The following is a 13330-nucleotide window of genomic DNA, read 5'->3' on the forward strand; positions in this document are numbered from 1 at the left end:
TGACCTAAACACTAGTGAATTGTGAAGCTCCTTACAAGCAACAGTACGAGTAAACATTGATGCTTTTAAAAGGAATTTACACAATCTTAAAGGTTTTGCTAACAGGATTCCTGTGAGGAAGTTAATATGGTGCATAAACACCAATATGGACCAGTTGGGCTGAATAGCTTGTTATTGTGCTGGAGATTCAATGAAATATAATTGCCTAGTACAATTTTATTAACACGACCACACATTATTGCAATCTGGGTTGAGTTAAATCATCTTATGAAATAATTCTCAATGAAGCAAACCACTGCATAAAGAATCACTTTATGTACTGTGTTACTACTAATTCTTAGATTATTGAAGACCAAGTCTTGAAATCATCTATGTGGGTTGGGATGTGTTCCCTGTCCTTCTCTGCAATCTAGTTTTCCAACTAATTTTAGCTTTTTAAAAATGATTAATTATCTTATATCTTATAAGTATATCTTATAGAGGCAGATGAGATGATTACCCATAATACTACACTGCAGCAATTGCAGGAAGAAAAACTGGGAGGAGAAGGGAGAAAAAAGGTGCTCTGTATCACAAAACAGAAGTGATGAGCTTTAATTTACCTTTATGCGACTGAGAACATTGCAAAAGCAAGCTGATCAGAGAGACGGATGTAGAGAGGGTAAGTCATGTCTGTTGTAACTTTGCAGAGTTTTATTTGAAGAGATACTAATGTGGTAAGAGTGTATGGTTGCCAGTTATATGAATGGGAGTCAGTGGATGTATTGAAGGTGTATTAGCTTTGAGCATTAACCCCGATTTGTCAGAATTATCAGGAATGAAAGGTTAAAATATTAAGACAAGCTGCATTTCCTTGAGTACAGAATGCGTAACTGAGACATTTAGATAATTAAGAGGAGTTGCTATTAACAAAAGAAACAAGTTAATTTGTTGGGTGATTCCAAATCTGGGTGCACAAAATTCAAGTTAAAGCTTTGGCCAAACAGCTGGAAATCAGGAAGCTTTTCTTTACACAAAGGGTTATAAGTATCTGAAGCTTTTTCCTCACAAAACACTAAAGGATAGGTCACCTGAAGATTTTAAAACATTGATTTTGTTTGGTAGGATTGTTAAGGATTACAGAAACAAAATGAGTAAACGTAGTTAATGTACAGATCAGCCATTGTTTAGACTTGTGCATCTAAAACAATGTGAAGAAAGAAAATACCATGTAGATATGATATACATGCAGAAATATAAGTTTATTTTTTTTTAAATTGAAAACCTAATCAAGTGAAATTAGTGCACACATGAACCATCACAAAAGAAATATTTATTTTGCAGATTTTATAAACTAACTTGTCCAGTTCTCAATCTCCCAAGGACCTAACATTTACTCAATAAAAAAAAACAGTAAATTGACTGGTTGATAATTTCAATGCAATTTGTGAGACCTTTAGCCACATGCAAATTCAGACAATGTTTGCTAGAGGGACTGTTGTCCCTTAAAAATATTGTTTGTTTTATGTCAAATGAAGATATCCTGAGGTGTATGAAAGAATAGAAGTTGGCCAATGGCATGCTTGCCTTCATTGGAAGGGACGTTGAGTATAAGAACAGACAAGTTAAGCTGCAGCTTTATAGAACTTTAGTTAGACCACACCTGGAATACTGCGTACAGTTCTGGTCATCACACTACCAGAAGGACGTGGATACTTTGGAGAGGGTACAAGAAGGTTTTACCAATATGTTGCCTAGTATGGGGGATTTTAGCTATGAAGAAAGGCTGGATAGAATGCGTTTGTTTTTTTTGGTGGGGGTTAAAAAAATGTGTGAGGCACGTTTTTCACACAAAAGGTGGTGAGTGTCTAGAAATACTGACAGACGAGATAGTGGAAGCAGATACAATAGTAGCATTCAATAAACATCTAGATGAATACAGGAATAGGAAAGGAATAGAGGGATATGGATGCTGTAGGTGAAAACAGTTTTAGTATGGATGGACAAAATGTGTCAGTGCAGGCTTGGAGGGCTAATTGCCTGTTCCTGTGCTGTATTGTTCTTTGTTCTTGCAAGGTCAATTCTTTCTCAAGTAATTATAATAGCTTATTATAACAAGTGTGGAAACCTCAAGGTCAGCTAAAGGGAGAACTTGACAAAAATTTGAAAATTGTACAACATATAGGGAAAGAACAGGGAAATGGGATTCAAATAGATAAATTTTGGAAATATTTATTTTTCTCAAGTGGTAGTTGTATCACTGGTGCGGAATATTTCATCCTTATGCAATGAGTGGAGTTTAGGGGGCAAGGACACAAGTTGAAACTGAAGCTAGTATATGTAAAACAAATAAGCAAGGGTGTGAAACAAACACTGGGATTAGTCACATCAGACAACATCTGTGGAGAGACAAACTGAGTTCATGATTTCCAGCTTTTGTAGTGTTTTGTTTTTGTAAAGTGTGATGATAATAACTGGATGCCGTGTGGCACTGCTCATGTGTACTCTGATGTCCATGCTTGGGATAGTTAGATTACCCTGGCTTAAAATGAAGCCATTGCAATACTCCCCTTAATTTAGTAAAAACAGTTTGTAAACAGCTAGTTAACTATGTTGGTCAGGAAGAACAATTGTTAGCTGTTTGTACATTTGGGACTTAAGATTATCCCATACATATTTTTAATAATTAATACTTCAAAAAAATGGTATTCAAGTCAAATATTCCAACAACTACTAAACTGCAACAAATAATGCAGGACAGGTTCAACTTACCATAAGTTAAACCAGTGGACATACACAGAAGGTTGTAAAATTGTTTGAAACATGTTTGAACAAAATTGGATGTCTTCATAAGTAACATAAAAGATCAGCATTTCAGATTACAGCCTAAAATTGTTATTAGTGTTGCTTGAATGCAGAGCGAGAGAATTAATGCTGTCACAAACTTTGACGTGTGTTTCCACAATTAGGTTCCCATCCAATGCAGGAGATGATGCTGTCATCTTATCAAACATTTAGCGAATTTGACAAGTTATTACTTTGATAATGAAAACAGAAAATGCTGGAATTATTCAGCAAATCTGGTAGTATCTGTGAAACAAGCAACACTTGTTCTTCTCACAAAACAAGGCCGTTGATTCAGATCTGCCAAGGTTTCATATAAATTGAATGCTAATCCTTCAAAATGAATTTGTTGTTTCCTCTTCCACCCCAATCATGAGTTCCTTTGGATAAGATGAAAAATTGAATTAGAAACAAAAATCTTTAAAAATTGATCTAAAATTATTTAAAAACAATTCAAGTGTGATGTGACAAAGATATTCAAGAACTTAACAACCTGAAATATAAAATAACTCTTCAAACAATACTAGGTGTCACCTGTATTTCAGGAATTGATCAAATAAACCAATATATCTTAAGGATGTATGTTTCTTGGGTGAACTCAAGATAAGCATTAATACATGCTAGAGTAATGAAACCCAAGGCAATCTCTATACTGACCATATACTAAGGTCATTTTCTGAGGTGGTGTCGAGGTTGAAGGTTGAACTGATGTAAAATATCTCCCAAATATTTGCATTTGGCCTATTTCTCCATGAATGCATATAAGTGTTTATACTTACCCAAATCTCATGTTTTGAATGGATTTCATGCTTTTAGACTTTTTCAAAATAATCTTTCTATACAAAGGATACGTAAACAGATGCCTTTGAATATTGGGTGTCTCAACTATATTCATACTTTTTTTAAAAAAGCAACTGAGATAGATGGTGAAAATGCTTTAATAATGTTGCCCATAGATTATATTAAAAATGTATTTGTTAGCCATTATGAGTAATTATATTTACGATTCTCCTATTCTTTAATTGTTTTAAAAATAAAACAATACATAAGCAGTTAATCACATCTTTGACTAAAAGTTGGAATGATCAGCTTTGGTGAAACTCAAGGTTTACTTCACAAAATCAAAATTAATTTCAATTAAGACAACCCACTAACGTGGGAATGCATTTAAATCCAAAATGTGAGATAGAGATAACAGCACAGCTGTTAGTGCTTACCGAGAGCCCTATGGAAAATCGATGCTCACAGGTGAGGTGACATGGGGAAATACAGACATTGATTTCAGTGTTGTCCAGCTTCTTTCAGGATGTGGTTTTGCAATTTTGGCAGATCAAATAGAATTTAGGAACCTCATGAACTTCAACTATTCACACAATAATGGCTTTTACATCTAGAATAAAGTTAAGCCTTCTTTAAAAATTGTGGTAACTGAGTTCAAAACAGGCTATTAAGAAGCGTACAGATGAGCAATTGCTCAGAACTTTAAAAACTAAGGATTTTTTATTCCTTCATGGGGTTTGGGATTGCTGGCTGGGCCAGCATTTATTGCTCATCCCTATTTGCCCTTGAGATGATAGTAGAGCTGCCTGCTTGAACTGTTGCAGTCATTTCATGTAGGTAGATGCAGAATCCCATTAGGGAAGGAGTTTCAGGAATTTGACAGTGTCAATGAAGGACCAGAATACGGTGTATTTCCAAATCAAGATGCTGAGGGAGGGATGATGGAGGGAACATGCAAATGCTGGTGTTTCCTTGAATCTCCTGATAGAAACTTCCAAATCCACGATTGTCTCAGGAGCATTGGTAAATTTGTGCAATATATCTTGTAAATTGCATTTACTGTTGACATTGAGCTTCAGTGGTGCAGGGTGAACGTTTGTGGATTAGGTACTTGAACGTTGTTGGAGCTGCATCCATCCAGGCAAATGGGAAATATTCCATCAGATTTCTAATTTGTGCTACATAGATGGTGGACAGGCTTTGTGGAGTCAGGAAATGAGTTACTCACTGTAGTATTCCTAGTCTTTGATCTCTTCATAGCCACACTATTTATGTTCAGTTTCTTGATTCCCAACCCCGCTGGATGTTGATGGCAGGTGATTCAGCAACAGTAATTCCACTGGATGTCAAGGGGTGATAGTTACATTCGTATTTGTTGGAGATGGTCATTGCCTGGCACTGTGTGGTTCAAACAGTCACCTGCCATGTGTCAGCCCAAACCTGAACATTGCACAGGTGTCACTGCATTTGAACATGGACTGCTTCAGTATCTGAGGAATCACGAATAGCAATGAACATTGTGTAATCGTCAATTAACATCCCACTTCTGACCTTATGATGGGAGTGTTGGTGGGGGGCTGGGGGAGAGGGGAGATCATTGATAAAGCACCTGAAGGTGGTTGGGTCTATAAAACTATCCTGGAGAACGAGGGTTCTTGTGGCACAGTGGTAATGCCCTAATGTCTGTGTCAGGATGCCTGGATTCAAGTCCCATTAGTTTCAGAGGTTCATCATAACATTTATGAAAAGAATGATTAGAAAATATTAATGCTGAAGAACTCCTGCAGAGATGGTTTAGAGTTATAGAGTCATAGTCATAGAGATGTACAGCATGGAAACAGACCCTTCGGCCCAACTCGTCCATGCCAACCAGATATCCCAACCTAATCAAGTCCCACCTGCCAGCACCCGGCCCATATCCTTCCAAATTATATACCCATATAAATGCCTTTTAAAAGCTACAATTGTACTAGCCTCCACCACTTCCTCTGGCAGCTCTTTCCATACGTACCACCCTCTGCGTGAAAAAGTTGCCCCTTAGGTCTCTTTTATATCTTTCCCCTCTCACCCTAAACCTATGCCCTCTTGTTCTCGACTCCCCAACCCCAGGGAAAAGACTTTGCCTATTTATCCTATCCATGCCCCTCATAATTTTGTAAACCTCTATAAGGTCACCCCTCAGCCTCCAACACTCCAGGGAAAACAGTCCTAGCCTGTTCAGCCTCTCCCTATAGCTCAAATCCTCCAATCCTGGCAACATCCTTGTAAATCTTTTCTGAACCCTTTCAAGTTTCACAATAGGAAGGAGATAGGAAGACTAGAATTGCACACAATATTGCAACAGTGGCCTAACCAATATCTTGTACATGACCTCCCAACTCCTGTACTCAATACTCTGAACAATAAAGGAAAGCATGCTAAACGCCTTCTTCACTATCCTATCTACCTGTGACTCCACTTTCAAGGAGCTATGAACCTGCACTCCAAGGTCTCTTTGTTCAGCAACACTCCCTAGGACCTTACCATTAAGTGTATAAGTCCTGCTAAGATTTGCTTTCCCAAAATGCAGCACCTCGCATTTATTTGAATTAAACTCTATCTGCCACTTCTCAGCCCATTGATCAAGATCCCGTTGTAATCGGAGGTAACCTTCTTCGCTGTCCACTACACCTGCAATTTTGGTGTCATCTGTAAACTTACTAATCATTTTCTTACGTGCCAGATATGATCTCAACCAGTGGACAGTCTTCTCTCTGATTCCCATCCACTCTAGTTTAGCTAGTTCTCCTCGATGCCAGACTTGGTCAAATGCTACCTTCAAGTCAAGGGCAGTCAGTCAGTCTCATTTCAATCTTATACCCTCAGATAAGAGGGCATTTACATTCTAGAATCTACACACCTTTATGAGCAGATAGGTGTACTGTTTCACCCCTACTTATCACATAAGTGTTGCCCTGTTAATTGAAAGATTATTAAATAGAACAGTTTAATACTTTATAACTATCCAACAATTAAATATTGACCAAACAGAACACAACGCAAAATACAAAAATGACCAGTATCTATATAACCAAAAGAATATTTAATTTTAACTTTTAACATGGACATTTACCTGAGTTATCAGTAATCTTCTTCAGAACTATCATTAGTACTGGTTAAACTATCATAATCATCAATGATGGGTTCCATTACTACTTGTTTCTCGTTTCTTCTAATATCTATCAAAGATTAAGAGGAAAAATTAATATTTATGATATTCTTATATTAATTTGTATGTCTAAAACAATTCTCATTCTCGGCATAAAAATATTTTTCTTCTATTCATCTCACCATTTAACCATTTTAACTAAGTACTAGAGCTTGTAATCCAAAGCTCATCTGTTTCCCTTCCATTATCTTAAATTAGAACAGTTTTATATTGAACATCAGATATTCTGAGGTTACTAGAAGCGAGGGACGGTAAATCACTAGTTCTCACTAGACACTGCTTCAGTGTTTAAGTAGGAAAGATCATTTCTAGAATCAAAGCCAAATACTACCTTCTTCAGAAAGATCCATTGATACATTCCAGGTATTTTTTCAATATCCATTCCCATCTAAGCAGTCATTGCAAGATGGTTCATATTTAGTGGTATTCAGGAAGGAGGACTGACTAGCCTGTATTCCATTGATACTCTGTGTACAATTCATCAAAGAACAAAAGGACACAGTGTCCAATCTGATTTTGCAGGGAATTTTCCTATTAAGATTCTTACTACTTATTTATAAATTTGATTGTCATAGAAGACTACAATCCCAATAGGCAATTTACATTAACTGGTTGCAATTGTACCAATATATCTCAAGCTTAACTAATGGTGGGATAGTAGTCAAGGATGAGACTGGCAACAATGTGTGAATTTGAGACTGCTCTGTCCTTTGATTTTCTTCAATCTATGTGCTCTAACATAATATCAGGTACTTTCAAAGTACAGGCTGAGAAGGTAAAGTTGTACATCGTTTTGTATTGGGATTCAATGAGATAGCACCAACCCAATGATGCATTGGTGGCTTATCCGGGCGTAGACAAATTATAATGTCACTGGACAAGTAATCCAGAAGCCCAACCTAACAGTGTGGGGGTAAGGGCTCAATCCCATCAAGGCAGAGGTGGAATTTAAATATAATTAATAAAAGCTGGAATTAAAGCTAGTTTCACTAAAAGTGATGATGAAACTATTGATAATTATCATAAAATATGGTTCATTAATATGCCTTAGGGAAGGAAATCTGCTCTTCTGGCCTGTGATTCCAGGTCCAGACAATGTAAGAAGCTCTTAAATACCCCCGGAAGGCCAGAAAGAAATGGAACTAGATGGGACCAACCAGTGCTGACCTAGGCATCGAAAGTGACAATGACAAACCTGTCTCTGTGAAGTCTTCCTGACCAACATTTGCAGACTTGTGTAACATTTAAAGAACAGACACACAAACCAGTCCAGCAACAGCCTGTGTTAGTCATACTTGCAGAATCATACCTTACAGACAATGCCCCAGTCAAAATCACAATCCTTGCTTATGTCCTTTCCCACAGACAGGTCTGAATCAGAAGTTGCATCGTATAAGACCTCACATTCCTCTGCACTGAAACTCACCTGCCAGGTGTCTGCCCATTTAATCAACTTGTGAATGTCCCTCTGAAGTCACTCAGCATCATTTTCACATTCACTATCTTCCCCTCCTCTATCCTTCACAAATCTTTTACTGTTAATATGTTTGAAGAACATTTGACTATTCATTTTAGCACAGCCTGCCATCCTTTCCTCATATTTCCTCTCAGTTTTCCTTACTCTAACCATAGCCTCTCTTCTGCATTTGACATACACTTCCTCATTTATACTGCTAATATTATTTCAATATGTATCATAATCGTCCTTTTTATTCATTAATATCCTTATCATTCAGGGTATTCTAGCTTTGGATATCCCATATTCATTTCCATGGGTATATGTCTCACTTGCACTCTATTAATCATTCATTTGAAGTCCTCCCACTTTTCATCCACAGTTAGATCCACAAAATGCATTTCCAATTGACCTGCTCTAGTTCAACTTGGAGACCCCCAGAATCTGCCTTTTTCCAGTCTTGAATCTTAATCATTGACTGATTTATATCCTTTTCAAACTTAATCCCAAGGCCTTTTATTCTTATATAAGAAGCAAGAGTGTAACCAGAGAAAAGGTTGGTCCACTAAAGAATAAGGAAAGAAGGTTGTGTGTCGAACCTAAGAAAATGGGTGAGATTTTCAATGATTACTTTATATTAATTTTCACTGAGGAATGGGAGGTAATGAATGCTGCGATTAGAGATAGAAGTTTGTTTACTCTGGATCACATTGACATAAGGAGAGAAGATGTGTTGGGTAGGCTAAAGGATATGAAGGTGGACAAATCCCTCGGACCGGATGGGATCTATCCCAGGTTGCTGAGGGAGGCGAGAGAGGAAATAGCTGAGGCCCTGACAGATATCTTTGTATCATCCTTAAACATAGGTGAGGTGCTGGAGGTTTGCTTATGTTGTCCTCCTGTACAAGAAGGGTAGTAGGTATATTCCAGTAACTACAGACCAGTGAGTCTAAGGTCAGTGGTGAAAAGTTGCTGGAGAAGGTACTGAGGGATAAAATCTATTTATATTTGGAAAATAATGGCTTATCAGTGATAGGCAACATGGTTTTGTGGGGGTAGATCATGCCTTACCAACTTAATAGAGTTCTTTGAGGAAGTGACCAAGTTGATAGATGAAGGAAGGGCTGTAGATGTCATATACATGGATTTTAGTAAGGTGTTTGATAAGGTTCCCCATGTTAAACTAATGAAGAAAATGAAGTCACATGGTATGCAGGGTGTTCTAGCTAGGTGGATAAAGACCTGGTTGGGCAACAGGAGACAGAATAGTAGTAGTGAAGGGAGTTTCTCAAAATGGAGAAAGGTGACCTGTGGTGTTCCACAGGGATCAGTGCTTGGGCCACTATTGTTTGTAATATGCATAAATGATTGGGAAGACGGCATTGTTGGTCTGATCAGTAAGTTTGTAGATGACACGAAGATTGGTGGAGTAGCAGAAAACATAGGGGACTGTCAAAGAATACAGGAGAACATAGACTGGAGGTTGGGCAGAGAAGTGGCAGATGGTGTCAATCCAGGCAAATGTGAGGTGATGCATTTTGGGAAGTCTAATTCTCGAGTGAACTATACTGTAAACGGAAGAACCTTGGGAAAAGTTGATGAGCAGAGAGATCTGGGAGTTCAGGTCCATTGTAACCCGAAGGTGGCTGCACAGGTGGATAGTGGTCATGAAGGCATATGGTATGCTTGCCTTATCAGACAGGGTGGTCATGGTGGCACATCATGTTAAAATTTTATAAGACTTTGATTTGGCCATATTTAGAATACGGTGTACAGTTCTGCTTGCCACATTACCAAAAGGATGTGGATGCTTTGAAAAGGGTGCAGAGAAGGTTTACTAGTGTGTAGCCTGGTATGGAAGGTGCTAGCTATGAAGAGAGGTTGAGTAGGTTAGGATTGCTTTCATTAGAAAAAAAGGAGATGATGATTGGGGGGGGGGGGGGAAAGGAGGAGGAACCTGATTGAGGTCTACAAAATCATGAAGGGTATAGATAGGGTAGATAGAGATAAGCTTTTTCCCAGGGTGAGGGATTCAATAATGAAAGGTGAGAGGAGAAAAGTTTAAGGAGGATATAAGCGGCAAGTACTTTACACAGAGGGTGGTAGGTACCTGAAACACATTGCCAGCAGAGGTAGTAGAGGCAGGCACGGTAGATTCATTTAAGGTGCGTCTGGACAGATACATGAGGAGGTGGGGAGCAGAGGGATACAGATGCTTAGGAATTGGGCAATAGGTTTAGACAGTACATTTGGATTGGCTCAGGCTTGGAGGGCTAAAGGGCCTGTTCCTGGGCTGTAAATTCTCTTTGCTCTTTGTTTAATATTGAACTTTGTGATATTACGATCTCTATTTCAGATTGATTAAAAATTATCTATTAATTCTACTAATTAAAGCTCTAATCCCATTATAAACTCCCCTTTAAACACACATGCAGAAAAAAACAACATTGGTGTTATAGGTGGAGGGAAAGATAAGGCAGTTCAGTCATTCCTGTTCACAGGATTGCTGGGATTCTTGCACTGGTCAGAATTCTGCTTCTCCATCTGACTTCTCCAGAGGCTTTCACTGGTTTGCAAGTGGCATAGGGTGACCAGTTCACTCCAGGTCTCTGATTTATCAATTAACAGTCTGGGCTTTCAACATCTGAAAGAAAGATGGAATGGTTTCCTTCTGGCTTAAAGTGGCTTTTAATGTAGAGGACAGAGAGATCTCCAGGTACCTAATAACCTCTCTGTATCTTGCTCAATGCCCCAAGCTTTCAGCTACCTGAGAACCAATCACACAGTTGCTGTTTATAAACCAATCAGCTACTTGTACCAAATACCAAAGCTCCATTTGTACACAGCCTCATGGCTCAAGTTCATCTGCAACTACACTTTAATCCTTGTTTGAACACCAGCAACATAAACCGTGCTTACCGTGATCTTTAGGTTACTTGCTTTCAAGCATGCAGCAATTCTCCAACCATTCTTGGTGCATAAAACCATTATTTTCTCATTTTATTCCACAATTAAAATTACAGAAAGATAAAAGACACTGTCTTTACACTATCATGTGGCTCCTTAAACAGTTTCGGTTTTTGTAGGCATCCAATTTTTTTCTTCAATTCTATTTATGAAAATGAAAAACTCTCCTTTTTGTCTGGCTTTATTTTGTTTGATCTTGTGTTCCACAAGCCATCCAAAATTTAATATTGCATAAATGTTTGCTCTAAATTGCATATTCTGATTGTCTGCACATTTGTTTCCCCTTGTGTTCTTGATATATATTTTTCCCCAAGATTCACAGTCTGTCAATACCTCCCAGCTGTAATATAGTCAGAAAACTGAGGCTCTCTTCCAATCCTCAAGTTCAAAAGATTAAAACAGCATTTCACAATGACACCTGAAAAATACTACTTCAAATGGTTCTGCAATCCAAGTAGCATGTGTTTACTCCAATTGTTTCCCATGCTACATTCCATGTGGGCTATTAACTAGAACAGGGATTTCAGAAAAAAACAATTAGATTTATCTTATGTGGTCATTCCCAACTCAAAGGGTCTCTAAATTACCTGCTTCAAGAGACCACACAGATGTGGAAAGATGTAGAAGAAAGAAACATATCCAATAAATTATGTGCAAAAGACAAATATGTTGGTTATCATGGTTAAAAGCAAAATTATTATTTTCATTAATGCTAAAACAGGACCAGTGTGGCATTTATATTGTTAATTTCAATGTCTGAACAATGATACAGCTTAGATTTTCTTTTACTTAAACAATCTTACCCCTCCAAATCGGAAGAGTTACATCATCTGCCACTTCTTCGAGGTAGTTGAAATCAAAGGTAACATTTGGATTCTGCAACAAAAATGCATTTGAGATCCATACAGTAAGGGTTATTAGTGATTATGCAGTAAACATAAGTCTCTCAGTTTCAAAGGAAACCCATGTGTTCATTACATACAGTCCTCTGCGCTTTCCTGCAAACAACATACTCAAGGCTCAGCAAGTAGGGAATGAAAGATGGGCACATAGTCAGACTGTAAATAAAACTATTTCAATAATGTAGTACAACAGCACTTCTTTCTGAAGTATTATAATGGGAGCTATGATTCGAAATAAAGATTGATATGGAACAAGAGGAAAATACATTTGGAAAACAGAAGTAAGCAGAAAATGCTAGAGAACAATCAGGTCAGGAAGAATATATACAGAGAAACTGCTAACATTTTTTTTTGATGTGGAGGTGCCAGTTTTGGACTGGGGTGGACAAAGTTAAAAATCACACGACACCAGATTGTTGTCCAACAGGTTTATTTGGAAACACTAGCTTTTGAAGTGCTGCTTCTTCCTCAGTTCAACCACCTTCGAAAGCTAGTGTTTCCAAATGAATCTGTTGGACGACTGTCTGGTGTGGTGTGATTTTTAACTGAGTTACTGTTTACAAGGCACAAGTCAGGAGTGTGATGGAACACTCCCCACTTGCAGAGATGAGTGCAGCTCCAATCACACTCAAGAAACCTGACACCAGCCAGGACAAAGGAGCTGGTTTGACAGGCACCACATCCACAAGTATCCACTCCCTCCAGCACAGACACTCTAGCTGCAGTGTGTACCATTTACAAAATGCACTGCAGAAACTGACCAAAGCTCCTCAGACAACATCCTCCAAATTCATAATGCTATCATTAAGACAGACAAGGGTAGCAGATACATGGGAACACCACCACCTTTGATCTGTGAATTATTTTTTACTCAAGTACTTTTTGCCTCTTAATGTATCTTCATTCTCCTCTCCAATATTAAATTCAGTGTTCAAACCCTCTGTCAAATCAATATAAATCCAACCCATGTCTCTCATCAAGAAATAGCAGACTGCAATCTCCAGTTTACACTTACTTTAGTCATATCCTTGCTGCTAACAACAGAAGTCATAGCAGAACATGGAGTGCTTTCACCCATTTTGAGTGGAAACTCATGATTGGAGGTCAACATGTTCCTGGGCATTATTATTATCAATGTTTGAGAGATAACCACATTATATGTCATAGTATATTATATCATTTCGAACACCCTAT

General features: G+C 38.0%; 1 protein-coding gene across 1 annotated transcript in view; it reads right to left on the minus strand.

The window, feature by feature from the left end:
* Window positions 1-1222: 1222 nt before the first annotated feature.
* The window catches only part of tdrd12 (tudor domain containing 12), a 147019-nt gene continuing 134911 nt past the window's right edge, over window positions 1223-13330 (minus strand). Inside the window, exons 40-42 of the mRNA XM_087996141.1 lie at window positions 12038-12110; window positions 6716-6821; window positions 1223-3203 (exon numbers count right to left, since the gene is read on the minus strand). Coding sequence (XP_087852267.1) covers window positions 6724-6821; window positions 12038-12110 — 171 coding nt within the window. The 3' untranslated portion in view covers window positions 1223-3203; window positions 6716-6723. The remainder of the gene's footprint in view (window positions 3204-6715; window positions 6822-12037; window positions 12111-13330) is intronic.

This window comes from Chiloscyllium plagiosum, unplaced genomic scaffold (assembly GCF_037043375.1).
Source record: "Chiloscyllium plagiosum isolate Xiang-an unplaced genomic scaffold, Cpla_swu_hap1 HiC_scaffold_17, whole genome shotgun sequence".
Lineage (NCBI taxonomy): Eukaryota > Metazoa > Chordata > Chondrichthyes > Orectolobiformes > Hemiscylliidae > Chiloscyllium > Chiloscyllium plagiosum.